Source organism: Chrysochloris asiatica, unplaced genomic scaffold (genome assembly GCF_000296735.1).
Source record: "Chrysochloris asiatica unplaced genomic scaffold, ChrAsi1.0 scaffold00079, whole genome shotgun sequence".
In the NCBI taxonomy this organism is placed as follows: domain Eukaryota; kingdom Metazoa; phylum Chordata; class Mammalia; order Afrosoricida; family Chrysochloridae; genus Chrysochloris; species Chrysochloris asiatica.
This window is the reverse complement of record NW_006408597.1, coordinates 11,700,408-11,719,621: the sequence shown is the minus strand read 5'-3', so window position 1 is coordinate 11,719,621 and position 19,214 is coordinate 11,700,408. Positions and strand designations below refer to the sequence as shown.

At 39.7% G+C, this 19,214-nt stretch overlaps 1 protein-coding gene across 1 annotated transcript in view; it reads left to right on the top strand.

Annotated features, from left to right (window-relative positions):
* ERH (enhancer of rudimentary homolog (Drosophila)) overlaps positions 1–18,586 on the top strand; it is a 25,293-nt gene extending 6,707 nt beyond the window's left edge. Inside the window, exons 2-4 of the mRNA XM_006865581.1 lie at positions 1,820–1,907; positions 7,547–7,667; positions 18,073–18,586. Of these exons, the coding sequence (XP_006865643.1) occupies positions 1,820–1,907; positions 7,547–7,667; positions 18,073–18,175 (312 nt within the window). The 3' untranslated portion in view covers positions 18,176–18,586. The remainder of the gene's footprint in view (positions 1–1,819; positions 1,908–7,546; positions 7,668–18,072) is intronic.
* The last annotated feature ends 628 nt before the right edge of the window (positions 18,587–19,214 follow it).

Here is a 19,214-nt window from a genome sequence, read left to right as displayed (position 1 = left end):
CGGTTCCGACCCATAGCGACCCTGTACAGGGTTTCCGAGGGTGTAAATCTTTACGGGAGTAGAAAGCCTCATCTTTCTCCTGCGGAACGGCTGGTAGTTTCGAACCGCTGACCTTAAGGTTCGCAGTTGATGTACTAGGCAAACCATATTGCTGAAATGCTTATGTGGTTTCTATTTTTAAATTTTTTTTTCCATCAGCAAATGACCTTTGAAGCTACTCTTTTGAGATTGATGGCTTACAAGAATTTCTGCAGAAAACAGAGTATAATGTTTTACCTAACTTCAACTCTAATCACTATTTTAGAAAGATTTTTGTATACAGTTCTGCTTAAGTGAGAAGGAGTCAAATACTTTTCATGTCATTTTACCAAGTTCTATTTTGATCTTAAATCTCCAAGCTTTTTATCAGAATAAAACTCAGTTCTAGATGGAGAGGGATGAGTATAATTTGCTACATTCGTTTTCATTTGCTATCTTCAGAAAGTAAAGGTTTCAGCTATCTTAGTTCCAGTTTAATTTATCATTAAAGTTTTGATAATTTCAAAACAGTTTAGAAATCTTATCATTATGACAAGCTTTTTTTGTTTTGTTTTGAGGAGTGAGGGTTGTCCAAAAATACAAGTACAATTTAAAAAAAAAAAATTGGTGGTTAAGTTTATAGTGCTGCTGCATCATATTGGCGTTTAATGCCATACATATTTGGCAGAAATTGGTTAGGGAAAAATTCCAGTCAACTCATGATTCTCAGTCTGGCTTTAGTTTTTGTCCCCCAAGGGGCTTTTAGCAATGTAGCGTAGTGGTTACAAATCGGGCTGCGAACCTTAAGGTCAGCAGTTTGAGACTACCAGCTGCTCTGTGGGAGAAAGATGAGGCTTTCTGCTCCTGTAAGGATTTACAGCCTCGGAAACCCTGTACAGGGTTGCTATGAGTCAGAACCGACTCAATGGCACTTAACAACAGAGTTTTTTTGGAGTTCTGGTGTGGCACAGTGGGTTAATGTGCTAGACTTAGACTGCAAAATTGTTTGAGCCGCAAGTTCGATGGTTCAAGCTCACCATCCAGCTCTCAGAAACTTGTTACAGGGTTGCCATGGGTCAGAACCTACTCCACAGTACTTAACCACCATAACAACAGAGTTGTTTTTTGGTTGTCTAAGGAGCTCTTGTAGTGTAGTGGTTACGAATCGGGCTGCGAACCGCAAGGTCAGCAGTTCAAAACTACCAGCTGTTCCGCGGGAGAAAAATGAGGCTTTCTGCTCCTGTAAAGATTTACAGTCTTGGAAACCCTGTACAGGGTCGCTATGAGTCAGAACCAACTCCACGGCACATAACAACAACAGGGTATGTCACTGTCATCTAGTAAGTAGAGACACCGGGAGTGCTACTAGATATCCTACAGTGTCCAAGACAAACCCCGCAACAGAATTACTTAGCCAAAACTGTCAGTAGTGCTGACATTGAGAAACTAAAATAGATCCACTAACAAACACATGCTTTCCCATCATCTCTCCATATGGGCATAAGATGGAAGAAGAGTGAGTCAGGAAGGAAAAAACTGAGCAAGGTAGCATATATTGAGCACTTACTGGCAGCAAATGTAATGGGATTTTTAGAAAGAAACAGTCATTAAGGATTTGGGGACTAAAGACCTTAGGTTTAGATTGTTCTCAATTATTCACAAAATATAAATATTGTGGAAGCGCACCCTAATGTGATTATGTTTGACCAACAATCATTAGTGTCATGAATGGAGATTTTTATACTATTTCACAAATATGCTTTAGAAACTTAACATTGAAATTCCTTTGTTCTCCACACAGTCTCACACCATTTTGCTAGTACAGCCTACCAAGAGGCCAGAAGGAAGAACTTATGCTGACTATGAATCTGTGAATGAATGCATGGAAGGTAAGTTTAATACTAATCAAAGATTAGAACTCTGAGTTACTTGTTTTCCTGACATCCATTGTTAGAATGTATTTCATCCAGGAATTGGATTTTTTTTTTCCCTCCAGATTTTATGAATTATTAATTTGAACAGGAGGTGGGTATATAGCAATATATTTACTTAATATTTGAAACATAAAATATACATACCGTTTTTTTCCTGAAAATATTACTTTGCACTTCATAGAGTATAATGAATGACTTTGGAAAGCCTGGCATTGTTTGTGCTCTAAAACTATGTTACAAGTATCCTTTTTATGGCCTGGTTAAACTCAAGCACTGTTGAGTTGTTACAGCAAACTCCAGAATACCTTCTGAACATACTTATTTAACAGATGATAGAAACTGTTGAGGTTTAGTTACAGCCCATCAGAATGTTAGAAAATAAAAATTAACTTGATGAATAAAGGTAAATGGAACCAGATCACTATAATCTTTTTATGCATTTAAAAAATATAAAAAACTTGAAGGAACCTACTAGATCCTAATGTGTTTTTTTCCTCAGTAAACAGACCAGAATACATAGATTGGACCTTTACGAATTGGGTTCATCTTTATGCCTAATCATACTAAGTAAATCAGTTGTGCATCTAACACCTTGCTACCACATTGTCTATTATTCGCTTCTCCCTGTAAAAATCTTCTATCACTTTATTATTACTGCAAGATATGTGCCTAAATCTGCTGACGACTGTATTTTCATATGTAAAATGCATGTTTGTTTTTAACTTGAAAATATAATGTAGGTTTACAGAGCAGATCATCAGTTTTACATTCAACAAATCACCCACTTCCTCCCTGTTTCTTGTTTCCTTTCACCTTCTTTCCGCATCCTTCTTAATTTTGTCCTTCGGTAAATGTTGGCCTTTTCCTCTTGAATGGTTGAGCATTCTTTGTGTATACCTCACTAATGTTATTGTATGTCATTGCCCATCCCCACCCCTACCCCATACACCTATCTGGACTCCTGTTGTGGCGCTGTAGGATCAGCATTGGACTATCAACCACAAGGTTGGTGATTCAAACCTACAGACCGCTCAACAGAAACCCTATACAGGATCATTGTGAGTCTGACACTTACCAACAACATAAGCACTGGACTGCTAAACACAAGGTTAATGGTACAAACCTACCCTGGAAACTATACAGGGTCACTATGAGTCTGAACCAACTTAGTGGCACTTAATAACAATGTAAGCACTGGACTGCTAACCACTAGGTTGGTGGTTCAAACCCACCAGTTGCTCCTTGGAAACCCTATGAGTCAGAATTAACTCGATGGCATGTAACAATAACAATAACTATCGCTTAACTGAAATTGAGCCACGGGGGTGAGTTAATGCATGTATTTTTACACAAAATAACAATGCATTATGCTCTTTTTTTTATTTCCTCCAAACTAACTACACCTATATGTGTATTTGCATTATGTGCAGAAATATGGTATTTAAAACTAGATGGGTTAAAAATTAATTTGCTAAGTGTTGTGGAGTAGGTTCCTACTCATAGCACTCCTGTATAGGGTTTCTAAGGAGCAGTTGGTGGATTTGAATTGACGTTGTTCAGAAAACCTAATACTGGCAAGGGTGTGCAGGACTGGGACCCTCTACTACTGGTGAGATTATAAAATGTGGAAAACAGTAGTGGGAACAGAAATATTGTATAGCCCAGCAACCCTACTATTTGGTATATAGCCTCAAGAAATAAGAGCTGTGACAAGAATAGATATATGCACACCCATGTTCACAATAACAAAAGGTGGGGATAGTCTAAATGTCCATCAGTAGCAGAACAAATAGGCAAACATTGGTACATACACACAGAAATGGCATACAGCGTTGCATAACGATGAATCTGCAAAACATCCCATAACATGGATGGACCTAGAGGACGTTATGCTAAGTGAAATTAATTGACCAAAAAAAAAAAGACAAATATTATATGAAACACTATTGTAGAAAGTCAAGAAAAGGTTTCCATGCTAAGACAGTTCTTTGATGTTTACTGATAGAAGGAGGGAAGGGAGAGCAATTCGCTGCCCTACAGAGTAGATATGTTATCTTGTTGAAAGTTGGCAGAAGAATGATATAGGCAGGAGTTGAAAAGAGAAGAGGTAAATACTGCAATAACAGTAATGTACAAGTAGGTGCATGGCTAGTACACCGGCTGAAGGGATAGATACAGGTGTGACAAAATACATGGGTATTTATCTTTGCTGCAAACAGATCCTTAAATGTGGTGGATCATGTTATTAAGTGCATTCGAGTCAGTTCTGACTCATAGTGATCCTGTGTAAGATTTCTGAGGAATGGCTGGTGGGTTTCAATTGCTGACCTTGTGGTTAGCAGTCCAGTGCTTATCCTACAGAACTACACTGGGACACTACTGTGGTAGAGCATGTTGTTAAGTACCTTTGAGTTGATTCTGTCTCATAGTGACCTCGTAGAGTTTCCAAGAGTGGCTGGTGAATTGAAAGCGCCTACCTTGTTCAACACAGCCTTGAGGTCCAGTGCTTTATCTTGCAGCACCTGGAACAAAATTATGAAAACTTCTTAAGCATTGCCAAATACCTTGAGAGAATGAGTTGCTGGGCTTGGGGCTCAGGACCATGGTCTTGGGGTACACCATGGTCAGTTGGTGTAATGTAGTCCACGTTGGCGATGTTCTACATCCTACTTTGGTAAATAGCACCTGGGATCATAAGTAGTCACCTTAAGTTGCAGCTGTTGGTTGGAGGGAGGGCGGGGAGCAGTGCTGAAAATCAAAACTGTTTGGAATCAATTAGTGTGATGGACTGATGGAACAAGGAAACGTCAGTCACCATGACCCTGAGACCAGAGGAATTAGATGGTGCCTGGTTACCACTACCAACTGCTCTGAAAGATATGACATTAGGATGCTCTAGATAGAATGGGAGAACATATGAAACAAAACTCAAACATAGAAAAAAGACCACACTTAGGTCAGAAAGAAACTGTAGGGAAACCAAAGACTGGCCCTTGCTCATCATTCAGGGCTTGAAACTGAACTCAACCCTTGAAGCTCAGTTTCTATCAAACACTAGATAAGTATGTAGGGGGCAACAGCACTCGTGACATGCATGCTGTGGAACAGTCAACCATTTGAGATGTGGAGTCAGTCCCAGCTCATAGCGATCTCTGTATAGGTTTTCTAAGGCTGTCAATCTTTAGGAGAGCAGAAAACTTCAAACTGCTAACCTTGAGGTTAACAGCCCAACTGTAACCACTATGCTACCAGAGCTCCTTAAAGGGATAGCATTTGTTTGCCTAAGGATAAAATTCAGAAGAGTTGGGAATGGAAACAAGAATTAGGAGAGGAAGTGAGATATAAGTGGTGGTGGTATATTGTGGGTGGTTGCAGTCATTGAAATGAGAATCAGTGTGATTTGTTGAGTATAAAACTGGTAATCTGCCATATAAACCTTCACTGTTGCTGAACAAAAAAACAACTGGGTTAGACTTTTTCAATTGTTTAAAAATAACAGTGGGTACCCTCGAGTTGGTTATGATATATTTGTTAAGTGCCTTCGAGTTGGTTCCTACCCGTAGCAACCTTGCATAGGGTCATGTTACGTGCCATCAAGTCGGTTCCAACTCATAGCGACCCTGTATAGGGTTTCCAAGGAGCAGCTGGTGAGTTTGAACTGCAGACCTTGTGGTTTGCAGTCCAGTACTGATCCTACAGCGCTATGCCAGGAGCAGGCACTTTTCCTTTCTGGTTGCCAATGGATTTGCTCTAATATTTTTTTACATGCTAAGAAGAAAGTCTGTTGCTTTCTTGACACCCGTACTTGTCATTAAGGCATGAGTTATATTCTCTGGTTTGTGTAGTGTACCAGTAGCGATCAAAAACCCTAAGCAAGTTGCTTGGCAGCTTTATGGCTAAATACTATCTTTGATTAGGACATTGGAGATATTATATCACTTTTTTATTAATTGTGGTCATCTTAAAAGTAGTAATTGATAGGAGAAATGAGAGAAGAGTGTCTCACTGAAGAAAAATGAATAAAAGCTCTTAAATAATTAGGGTAATAATGGGGGCTTGCTGTCAGTGATTTTGCTCATTCTTTTATATTTATAGCTATATTTTGAATTCTATACCAATTTGTATAGGAGTCCAAAGTTAGTTTGTACCACAAGGTCAGCAGTTCAAATTCATCAGCTGCTCCGTGGAAACTACACAGGGTTGCTATGAGTCTGAACTGACTAGACGGCACTTAACATACACTCTGCACCCTAACCTGGAGTCCTGCGGCACAGTATGTTAAGCGCTGGGTTCCTAAATGTAAGGTCAGCCATTCAAAGTCACCTGCTGTTTTTTGGAAAGCCTATAATGGTGGTGGTGGTATGCATTGGAATCAGTTCCAACTCATAGCAACCCTGTACAGGAGGGTTTCCGCAGCTGTAAGTCTTTATGGGAGCAGAAAGCCTCGTCTTTCTCCCACGAAACAGTTGGTAGTTTTGAACTGCTGACTTTGAGGGTTAGCCCAGTTCGTAACCCTATACAGGGTCTCTCTCCAACTCCATGGCACTTAAAAACAACAATAAGTGCCATCGAGTTGGTTCTAACCCAGTAGCAACCCTGTATAGGATTTCTGAGGAGCAGCGGCTGAGCATGAACCGCCGACCTTGCAGTGCAAACAGCTTTGCAGTTCAACACATTAACCCACATTGCCACACCAGTACTCCATTAGGCTAATTCTGTATATACATTATCTCACATGATTCGTACAACTCTGTGAAGAGGTACTATTTTAATCCGTATTTTGAGAGGTAAGGTTCAAGATTGAGTCATTTGCATAAGACTTTTCAGTAAAGGGCAGATCTGGAATTCAGGATGTCTAAATCTAAAGTCTAGAATCTTAAAATATCCTGCTGAATTTAATCTCTTCCTTTCTTGTTCATTTTAAAATCTTTTTTTTTTTCCAATGCATCAGAATTTAAGAAAAATTGTTAAGTGCTGTGGAGTTAGTTCTGATTCACGGTAACCTGGTGTAGAGTTTCCAAGGAGTAGCTGGTGGGTTTGAATTACTAACCTCATGGTTATCAGTCCAGTGCTTACCCTACAGCTTTACACCATGAATGTTGTTAAGTGCTGTCAAGTTGGTTCTGACTCATAGTGACCTTGTGTAGGGTTTCCGAGGAGCAGCTACTGTGTTTGAACCACTGACCTTGCTGCTCAAACCGACGTTTAGGTTCATTGCTTATCCTACAGCACTGCACCAAGACTGCAACACCAAGAATAGGGAAGCATTTATTTGTCATTCATCATTCCCAAGTGTGGTACTTTTCCTTACTTACTCTGAGGCTTTGTTATTACAGTCCATCAAGTTGGAAGTCCCTTTAGTGTCAGTGGTTTGAAGTAACCACTTCATATACTATCTCATGAAATTGTTAGCAGTCTGGTGAATTTGTTTTTAAAAAGTTGCTAATCACAATAATTAAAGCAAATACTATCAACCTAACATTTCCCAGTCCAACTTCATAAAAATAAAAATCTTAGGATACTAATATGTAACATTGCTCATATATAGAAGTTTACACAATGGTATGATTTTTGGGTTCTTCCCTCTGTCTTAGGTGTTTGTAAAATGTATGAAGAACATCTGAAGAGAATGAATCCCAACAGTCCCTCAATCACATATGATATCAGTCAGTTGTTTGATTTTATTGATGATCTGGCAGACCTCAGCTGTCTTGTGTAAGTATTTACCACCATCTATTATAAATTGTATTTTTCTATTGTTTATGTGTTTACTTGAGGTGGGTTTTAGTATTGGTTGCTCACTATGTGCCTGGCAATGATCTTTGCACTTTGAGTCTTTTATTGTTGTTGTTGTTGTTGTTGTTGTTGTTGTTAGGTGCCATCAAGTCGGTACTGACTCATAGCAACTTATGGCACAGTAGAACAAAACACTGCCTGATCCTGAGACAACCTCACCACTGTTGAGTCGTATATTGTTGTTGTTGTTAAGTGCCATCGAGTCGGTTCCGACCCATAGCGACCTTGAACAGGGTTTCCGAGGCTGTAAATCTTTATGGGAGCAGAAAGCCTCATCTTTCTCCCGTATAGTAGCTAATAGTTTCAAACTTCTGTCCTTGCAGTTCGCAGCCCAATTCCTAACCACTACGCTACCAGAGCTCCATGAGTCTTCTGTAGTAGCTTGCATTTCCTCTCTCTATAACTCAACTTGCAACATAGTCATCAAACAGAAGGCAGAGGAAAACCAAAAGAGCTTGGCTATTTGGTGCAATTAGTATGCAGAAAGAATGCTAATTAACAACTTTAGTCATTTCTGAAAGCTTTCAGCTTTGGATGAAAACTAACATTATTGTCTTTTCATACCACTGCTTTTAAAACATGTATGTAAAACAAACTTGTATGTAGAAGTGAAGTGTAGTATTTATAACTTGCTTATCACCATTGTCACCAAAAAGCATGAAATGATGATGTGGTGGTGGTGTGCCATGGGGTCGGTTCTAACTCATAGCGACCTTGTATAGGGTTTCTGAGGCTCTGAATTTTTATGGGAGCAGAAAGCCTCAGCTTTTTCCCACGGAACAGCTGGTAGTTTCAAACTGCTGACCTTTAGGTTAGTAGCCCCGTTCATAACTACTATGCTGCTAAAGTCCTTCTTAACATTTTTGCATGAGAGACTAAGTGGTGGTTGTGTGCCACCGAGTCAGTTCCAACTCACAGCAACCCTGTCTGTCTAGGGTTTCCGAGGCTGTGATTCTGTATGAGCACAGAAAGCCTCATCTTTCTCCCAAGGAGTAGCTGGTAGATTTTTGAACTGCTGACCTTGTGGTTATCAGTCCAGTGTTATTCCTCTACGCTATGTGGAAGTATCTAATTTTACAAAACAAAATAGAAATACCTTATAATGTGGTGATCTTCAGTCTGCTGGTTTTGAATACTTACTGCATGCCAAGCTCTGTGCAAGAAGCTGAAGGAGCACTAGTGAAAAACACACAGGTCCTACTACAGACAGTTCGTGGACAAGACTTCAAAGACAGAAACAAAGGCAGAGTTCATATTGCATAGCAGCTAAATTTCCTGCGATGTCAGATTGTGGTCTGAGTAGGAAACGGGCAGCAATGGCCCACTCAGATGGTGACTATCTGACACACATTCAAAGCAACATGATCAGCTGCCATCTCAGAGCTGGGCACTACTGCCTGTTTCCTACTTGGTTGCAAATCCTACGTGGAAAGATTTTGTTGCTGTGCTTTTAAATTACTGATAATTTTCCTTCCTCCTTGGGTTTAACCATTGCTGGTGGCCATTAAGTAGATTGTGGCTCATGGCAACCCTTTAAGGTTGTAACCTTGATCCAAAATCACCAATCCTGATTTCCAAGCTGCTTTGGATGGGTTCAAACAGTCAGCCTTTTGGTTATTAGTTACTTGACTTAACCGTGGACTCCTGGGTTAATCGTTGTTAAGTGCCGTCGAGTTAGTTCCAACCCATAGCGACCCTGCATAGGGTTTCCTAGGAGCAGCTAATAAGCTTGAACCACCTACCTTGCAGTTCAAACCGACTGCATTCCAGTGCATTAACCCACAGCACCACACTAGGACTCCAGGTTGATCATTAGAGAGCTATATTCTTAATTGATAGAAGTCTGAAGGCAAGTGAAAGGATCTAATACGGCTTATTTCATGCTCAGTTTTGCAACAACTACATTCTCAGAATCTTGACGTTAACTGTCTAATGAAACGTAACTATTAAAGTGCCATCGAGTCAGTTCTAACTCAGTGTAGGGTTTCCACGGAGCAGCTGGTTGGTTTGAACTGCCAGCCTTGCAGTTTCAGTACTTATCCAGGACTAAAATATATTTTGTTGTATGTAGAAATTACCACACCTGAACTTAAAAATGGAGTAGATGTTTCAGTTAGCACATAGTTTTAACATAAGATTTTAACCGAGGTAAGCATGACAAAAAAAGGCCTAGAGATACTGTGCCTAAGCATTCCTCTGCTAACTGATAGGTCAAACATCTCTGTGGGGGAAAGATGTGGCAGTTGGCTTGCATCAGAGATTACAGACTTGGAAAATTCTATGAGGTGGTTCTGTTTTATCCTATTAGGGTACTGTGAGTAAGAATCAACTTGTTGACACAAATTTCGTGGGGGGGTTGTGTGTGTGTGTGTGTTTTGTTTTTAATATGTGACAGTATCCTCACTTCATTCTTTGAGTGAATTCTGGATTTTAAGTTTTTTAGTTAGTGGCTTTGTGATTTTATTAAAGTCACTGAGATATATATATGGTCTCTAATCGTGATGCTTTGGGATGTAGTACTCATTCCCAGTAGGTGGGAAGTTGCTTAAAGCCAAGAATCATGCTTTAACTCTTTTAGGAGGCAATGATTAAGAGCTATCTGTAGTTGGAATTAGACATAGTCTGATTCCTGGCTCTTCACTAACTCCCTTGGGCAAATTTGCTACATCTCAGCTTCCTCATTTGTTAAATTTGATAAGCTTTACCTCACAGGACTACTTGTGAGGATCAAGTGCTTGTGTAACACAGCTGCTGCTACTGTTGTATGCCCTCAAGTCAGTTCTAGCTCATACAAAACCCTTTATAGGGTGTTTGAAACTGTAAATCTTTGCTGTTAGGTGCAATCAAGTTGATACTGACTAATAGCAACCCTATGCTCAACAGAAGAAAACACTGCTCAGTCCTGCGCCTCACAGTCGTTGCTACAAAGCCCATTGCTGCTGCCACTGTGCCAGTCCATCTTAGTAGGGATCTTCCTGGTTTTCTCCAACCCTCCACTTAACCAAACATGATGTCCTTCTCTAATGACAAAAGTCTGGCCATCCTGCCTTCCATGGAGCACTCTGGCTGTACTTCTTCCAACACAGATGTGTTTATTCTTTTGGCAGCCCATGGTACTTTCAATATTCTCTTCCAACACCATAACTCAAATGCATCAATTCTTCTACGGTCTTCCTTATTCACTGTCCGACTTTTATATGGTTTGGGTTGGGCATACCTTAGTCATCAAACTGACATCTTTGCTGTTAAATACTTTAAAGAGGTCTTGTGCAGCAGATTTGCCTAATGCAATAAGTCTTTTGATTTCCTGACTGTTGCTTCCATGAGTGTTGATGGTTGATCTGAACAAAAGGAAGTCCTTGACAGTTTAAATCATTTCTCCATTTGTATGAATGTTCTTTATTGTCCAGAGGTGAGAATTTTTGTATTCTTTACCTTGAGATGTAACCCATAGTGAAGGCTGTGGTCCTTGATCTTTAAGTCCTCTTCCCTTTCAGCAAGCAAGGTTGCATCATCTGCATATCACAGGTAGTTAATGAGTCTTCCTCCAATCCTGATGCCATGTTTTTCTTCATATAATCCAGCTTCTCATATTATTTGCTCAGCATACAGGTTGAATAAGTATGGTGAAAAAATACAACCCTGGCGTACACTTTTTCTAATTTTAAACCATTTGGTATTCCCTGCTTCTTGGTCCATATGCAGATTCCTTGAGCACAATTAAGTGTTTCAGAATACTCATACTTTGCAGTGTTGTCCATAGCTTGTCATGATCCACTCAGTTGAAAGCCTTGTATAGTCAATAAAGCACAGGTAAACATCTTTCTGGCATTCTCTGCTTTCAGCCAAGATCCAACTGACATCAGCAATGATAATCCCTCATTCCCTGTCCTCTCCTGAATCCAACTTGAACCTCTGGAAATGTATGGTTGAGGCAATTTTTGCGTTATCTTTAATGAAATTTTACTCACTTGGGATATCAATGATATAATTGTCTGATGATTTCCACATTCTATTGGGTTATTTCTTTTGGAATGGGCACAAATACAGATCTCTTCCAGTCCGTTGGTGAGGTAACTGTCTTCCAATTTTCTTGGCATAGATAAGTGAGTGCCTCCAGTGCTGTATCACTTGGTTGAAAGATTTCATTGTGATTTCTGTCAATACATGGAGCCTTGGATTCATTCAGTGCACCTTAGACTTCATCCTTCAGGATCGTTGGCTCTTAATCATTTGCTTGATCTCTTCAAGAGGTATCTTGAAGTGTTTGAGCATTGACCGTTTCTTTTTGATGCAGTGACTGTGTGTTCCTTCCATTTTCTTTTAATGCTTTCTGCATCTTTCATTATTTTGCACATAGAATCGATCAGTACTGCAAGTCCGAGGTTTGAATTTTTTCCTCAGTTCCCTCAGCTTGAAAAATGCTGAGCATGTTTCTTCCCTTTTGGTTTCTGACTCCAGGTCTTTGCACATTTCATTATAAACTTGGTTTTGTCTCCTTGAGCCAACCTTTGAAGTTTTCTGGTCAGCTCTTGTACCTCCTCATTTCTTTCATTTGCTATGGCATCTCTACGCTGCTGAGTAAGTTTCAGAGCCTTCTGACATCCATTTTGATCTTTTCCTTCTTTCTTGTGCTTTCTTCCTGTATGATATTGTTGATGTCATCCCACAACTCTCTGGTCTTTGATCCTTAGTGTCCAATGCAATACGTGTGTTCTTCACATGAACCCTAAATTCAGGTGGGATATATTCAAGGTCATATTTTGGCTCTCGTGGACTTAATTTAATTTCTTCAGCTTCAGCCTGAACTTGCATGTGAGCAGTATTGATGATCTGTTGTGCAGTATTCTCCTGGCCTTGTTTTGACTGGTATGGAACTTTTCCACTATCTCTTTCCACAGGTATAGTCAGTTTGATTTCTGTGTGTTCATTTGGTGAAGTCCATGAGTCTAGTCACTTTTATGTTGTTTATAGAAGGTATTTGCAGTGAAGAAATCAATGGTCTTGCAAAATTCTATCATGTGATCTCCAGCATCGTTTCTATCACCAAGGCCTAGCTGCCAACTACTTATCCTTCCTCTTTGCAACCATTGCATTCCAATCTCCAGTAATTATCAATACATATTGATTGTATGTTTGATCAATTTCAGACTGGAGAAGTTAGTAGAATTCTTTAATCTCATCAGTGTCTTTAGTTGTAGTAACTGGTCTTCCTTGTAGGTGTATGGGTACCATATCACAGACAGCATTGTCCTTTATGACAGATCATGATAAGTTCTTTTTGATGATGAATGTGATGTTCTGCCTCTTCAATTTGTGATTCTTGGCATAGTAACCCATATGACTGTCAGATTCAAAATTGCCACTACCATTCCGTTTTAGTTCACTAACACGTAGAATACTGATGTTTATAGGTTCCATTTCCTATTTTTACAATTTCTGGTTTTCCTAGATTCATACTTAGTGCATTCGATGTTCTGATTATTAATGGATTTTTACAGCTAGAAATCTTCATTTTGAGTTGTTCTCCATCAGCAAATGAAGGTCCCAGAACTTTTATTCCATTTGCATCATCATGGTCAACCCTACTTTGAGGAGGCACCTCTTCCCCACTTACATTTTAAGTGCCTTCTAACTTGAGGGGCTCATCTTCTGGCATTATATCGGACAGTCTGATGCTGATAGTGTTCCACAGCTATTCATAAAGTTTTCAGTGACTAAATATTCTGAAGTCTGTTTCTCCTTCTTCCTAGTGTTTTGATGCCTTTTATAATCATTTTCTGAATTCCTTCTCAGGCATTTCCAAAGCCTGCCCATCTTCCAGTGTAGGTGTTCTTCCAGCTCATTTGCCTCAGTCACTTTATCTCGTTTCTGGACATGTGCAGATACAGTCATCTGCTTCTGTTTTGGGCACATATTCAAGGGTTATCTATGGACTTAATACTTAGATGGTGTATTTTGGTATTTTTTATGCTTTCTGATTGCCTCCAGGTAGATGTGATCATGAAATGGGCTTCCCTTTTCACTCTTCTTGAGAAATTTCAAGATGCCACTATTGGTCCTTTTGACGTAACTTAGGATTTAATTTTCGGCATATTTCCTTTTTTGTCTGCCTGTCCCACTCCACAATCCCCATTCAGGCCTGTTTTTTTCCTAGTTATAAACAGTTCAGGGCTGGCTGTGGCCGTTTGGTTTTAAGTGGAAACTGTCTCTTTAAATTTAAAGGAGATCTGTATGCATGTGTAGTAGAACCCTCAGAGGGTGGGGCTGGGGTGTCCACTAGTCCAGGCACCCCTATATCACCAGAATGGAGGTACACAGACAACAAGGGACCAATGAACATATACCAAAAGAAAAGAATGTCCACACCTTTATCTCCGTGGTTCTGTCAGGTGTTCGTGGCTGATTGGATCCTTCCCCTGCTTGGTCTCACCCAAGATGGCGGCTCCTGGAGCAGCTGAGCGTCTTGAATTAGAAAACAATGGATTTCTTGCTTCTGCTACAAATTCCCCTAGCTGTTGTAAGCCTTCCAAGCTTCTAAATAAATATTCCTTTATATTTGGTTCAGAGTTCTGGGACCATCCCTGAGCCTGCTTGGTCCTGTATTCTGTGTTGTTGTTGACAGAGCTCCTAACTGCACTTCCACCCGATCCACCATCTTTTTTGTACTCTTCTTGATTGGTTTTATTTGTTTTTTTAATCCAGTATAGGCGGAAGTAGAATAAATAAGGTTCTACTTTATGAGTAATTAAACCCAGGGCAAACCGACCATGTGTCAACAGTGAACTTTAGGCGTGAAGGACTGGTATTTTCTATATTTAAAGTCAAAAATACGGATTTTGTTCACATTTTTCTCATTCATAGTTTGTGTTGTTTTAAAATAAGCTTTTTATAAAATTTAATAGCAGCATTTGAATGTGCACACTGTCTCCTGCTTACAGACGGTACGTTTCCATCCTTAGTGTTTAATGCACTGGAATGCAAAGTCGATTTGAACCAGAAAGTTGGTGGTTCAAGCTCACCAGCTGCTCCTTGGGTACCGTATACAGAGTTGCTGTGGGTTGGAACAATTGAAAAGCACTTAACACAACAACAACTCCTGATGAGGAAGACAGGAGAGGTGTGCTGACCTGCAGCTTCTATTCCTATATAAGCCTACATTCACTGACCATAGCAATAGGCTCAAGGATTCCTCTGTGCACTGGCTAGATATTTTATTAATGTACTTAACATTTAATTGCCTCCTGTTCAAGTGCCAGTTAACAACCATCAATACGTAGCTGTCCATAAAGAGGGAATATTATTACTATTTCATGAGTTGAAAAATAGCATGATGGATTCCTAAGTGTTCATAAGCCAAAGTGATTGTGTTGGGAGTAACATTCTAAAACTAAGACTATCGTGCCCAGATACGGTTTTGAAAAATTCTGTTCCTTTTTTAATCCTTCTTCCAGTGTTAATATAAACATTGTATTTTAAAAAGCTGTCTATTCTACTTTATCTTGAAGAAGAGCAGATTAACCTGAAGTAGAACAGAAGTATGAACAGAGGATTTTTTTTTTTTTTTTTAATGTTTTATTGTGAATTATGTGATAGTTTACATGGGAGAACATTGGTTTTACATTCATTCTATCATATATCGTGTCATTGCCATGGTTACAATTCCCTCCATGCAATCCTTCCCCCGTGCCCCCCAGGTCTTCAGCACACAGTTGCTCTCCCTCTCTGGATCTAAAGTCTCCAGCTGCTCCATTGCTCCACGTCATCATCTCTGAACAGAGGATATTAAAAGACAGTTGTTTGGCGTTTTAAAATATTCTTCGTTATAAGTAAAGAGTCAAATGTTTCTCTTTTTCTGATTAAATATTTGGTAAAATGGAAAGATTTTGCATTTTTTTTATCAACTAAATTCTGACCTTACCATTGGCAAAGAAGAATATGATATTAATGATATTAAACCATTCCTGCTTTGGAGTTTGTTTTCTTTGCCAAAAATTGAAGCTTATGTATGTAGCTCAGTGACTTTAACAGGACTCAAGTCAGAAATATTTAAGCTCAGGATTCCTGGTATGGTACTGGAGAATAAGCTCTGGAATGCTAACTGCAATGTTGGTGGTTCAAACCTACCAACCTCACCATAGAAACCCTAGGCAACAGAAGTGGGGAACCTTTTTACTGCCAAAACTTATAAATCCTTTGCAGGCCGTATAAAATTATCAACTTATCAATTAGCCCGCTACATTTGGTCAAACATTTAATTGTTGTTGTTAAGTGCCATCGAGTAGATTCTGACCCATAGGGTTTTCAAGGAGCAGCGGGTGAGTTTGAACCACTGACCTTGCAGTTCAAACAGCTTTGCAGTCTGATGCATTAGCCCACAGTGTCACAGATTAACTCACCCCTAATAGGCTAATTCCTCAAGCTGAGGGAACAGAACAAAATTTCAGGCCTCGATTTACAATATTGAAGGATCCCTTGGAGGCCATGATGGCTAAACTTGATCTCATACTTCGGACATGTTGTCAGGAGGAACCAGTCACTGGAGAAGGACATCATGTTTAGTAAGGTGGAGGGTCAGAGAAAAAGAGGAAGACCCCCAACGAGATGGACAGGCCAAGTGGCAGCATCGATGGACTCAAGCGTGGTAACGATAGTGAGGTTGGCCCAGGATCAGGCAGTGTTTTGTTCTGCTGTGCTGCATAAGGTTGCTATGGGTTGGTACCGACTCGATGGCACCTAACAACAACAATACGCGAATAGTGTAGTGGTTACAAGTCAGGCTATCAACCACAAGGTCAGCAGTTTGAAACTACCAGCTGTCCACAGGAGAAAGATGAGGCATTCTGCTCCCATAAAGATTTACAGCCTTGGAAACCCTGTGCAGGGTCACTATGAGTAGGAACCAACTCCACAGTACTTAACAATATGTGAAAGCTGGACAGTGAATAAGGAAGACCATGGAAGAATTGATGCCTTGGAGTTATGGTGTTGGAGGAGAATATTGAAAGTGCCATGGGCTGCCAAAAGAACCAATAGATCTGTGTTGGACGAAATGCAGCCAGAGTGCTCCTTGGAGCCCAAGATAGCCAACCTTTGTCTCTCATACTTCAGACAGGAGGGACCAGTCGCTGGAGAAGGATATCATGTTTAGTAAGGTGGAAGATCAGAGAAAAAGAGGAAGACACACTCACCCCCACCCCACCCCACCCCCACCCCCAGCAAGATGGATTGGGAAAGTGGCAGCATCAGTGGGCTTTAGCTTGGCACTTTCATTGGGAAAGTGGCAGCATTGGTGTGAGGTTGGCCCAGGACTGGGCAGTGTTTCGTTCTGTTGTGTCATAAGGTTGCTGTAAGTCAGTACCAACTCAATGGAACCTAACAACAATATGGCTGAAGCTGCAGTTGTCTTGGCAGGACCAGACCAAATTATTTCAAGGATTTTCTGCCTGGTTTGTATCTATTCCAGTAGGTTGCGCACAGGATTGAATTAGTTCTCATGTGCACTTAAAACAATTCTTTATTGTATTTTGTAACTTTTTTATAGGTGTTAATTATAATCACCACTTTTATTTATAATGTCTTGCTGAAAAGTTAAACTTCTAGCTATAAAAAGACGGTAACTGACACATCAGGGCTATTCTTGAGTTACCTTTCTAGGCAAACTCATTGTAGCCTCTAGAATGCTATGCAGTCTTTCCATCAGATGGGGCACATGGCTTTGAAACAATGTGATTGTGTTTAAAATCTTGGGACACTTAACTGCTTTTTCTGTTTTAAAACTCTAGGTTTAGTTTTGGCTCCCAAAAGTGAATTTTTTATTTAAATAAATAGGTAGATTTCAAGTTTCAAGGCCAGGTAGGATGTTTTCTCCTATTATTTATTCCCCTAAACATAACTGGGTTAATTGGTTGACCTCTAGTATTATTTGAAAAAGCAAATCCTAAAATACAGTACATTCTAAATAAGTATACATATCTGAAGTTCATACTAGTGGTTGTTTTTAATTACTAGAAGAACCATAAAATAATAGCTAGAAGAAGGGACACATACACTGTCAAAAAGTAGTAGATATGTTAACGCATTGAGCATTTAACTTATCATATCTAGATCTTAGTTTCTTTTTCCACTTTAAGATTGTATTTGGTGATAAGAAGTTATAGTATCACTTAAAATTCCATGGCTGTGAAAATCAGCTCAGAACTTTTCATTAAATCCATGCATGGACATACACATGTTGCCATCATTGGGAAGTTATAATTTGGGGCTTTAAACATGTGACAGTAATTGGCCATTCTAACCTTACTTTCAACCTTTTGTTCCTCAGTTACCGAGCTGATACCCAGACATACCAACCTTACAACAAAGATTGGATTAAGGAGAAGATCTACGTGCTCCTTCGTCGGCAGGCTCAACAGGCTGGGAAATAGTAGAGTTGGAAGCAATAAGGGGTTGGGGGGGTGGGCTTGGAACACAGGTGTGTACAGTGTGTTGTAGTGGGAGTTTTGTATTATAGTAGTCCTGTTTCCATTTTGTTACACTCTAGCCAGGATTGAATGTATTAGATGACATATGAGGATTTTGTTCCATCTAAAATCCCCATTGCTCCCCACTTCTCCTTTTTCTTTTCTTTTTTTTTTTCTACTTTAACATTTTTATGATGGCTTAGAAGAAAGTTGTCAGTTAATGTTGGTTCCAATCCTCTTAAGATGTTCATATCTACTTTATAACATTTCACTGTATTAACCCTTCTATGAGATGAATGGGGGTGGGTAGTAGTGACAAAATTTAGTCATGTCTTCAAGGTAAACTCTCAGTTCAAAATAAATCCTCTTTAGTTATGTTTTTCCTCTTGAGTGGTTATTTTGTTTTGTTTTTTTGTCTCTGAACTTTGGATTTTCTTGCAAAGCATTGTCATTTTCAAAACTAAAAGGCTGCTATAGAAGGAATTTTTGTTAGTTTATTTAAATAATTATATAATTCACAATTTCAACATAATCATGGCACACACTCTTCCACCTCCCATCCCAAATGCTTAACTGGGATCAAGTCTCTCTATCTTGAGGTGTGAAGTTTTGAATATGCTCCCCTAATTCCTTTTTGCTTGGAGATAGCCCCAGGTGAACTACATCTCAGGAGAAGCTGAGCTGTAGTTCACCTGGGACTAAAGCTCACCTGGGACTGTGGCTTTTAGATCTTTGTAGGAGCAGAGAGCCAGTGAGCAGCTAGCAGGCTGGCATTCATATCTTTGTCTGCCCAGTCCACCATCTTGCCAGAAGTCTATACAAGGAATTTGAAGAACATTTGTATATATGCTAAAGACACTTTAGCATATATATAAATCTTCAAGCAGCAGCGAGATTTGGAGTCCTGGTGTGGTGCTGTGGGTTAATGCGACAGACTCCAAGGCCGTTTAACTGCAAGGAGCAGAAAGCCTCATCTCTCTCCCGCGGAGGGCCTGGTAGATTC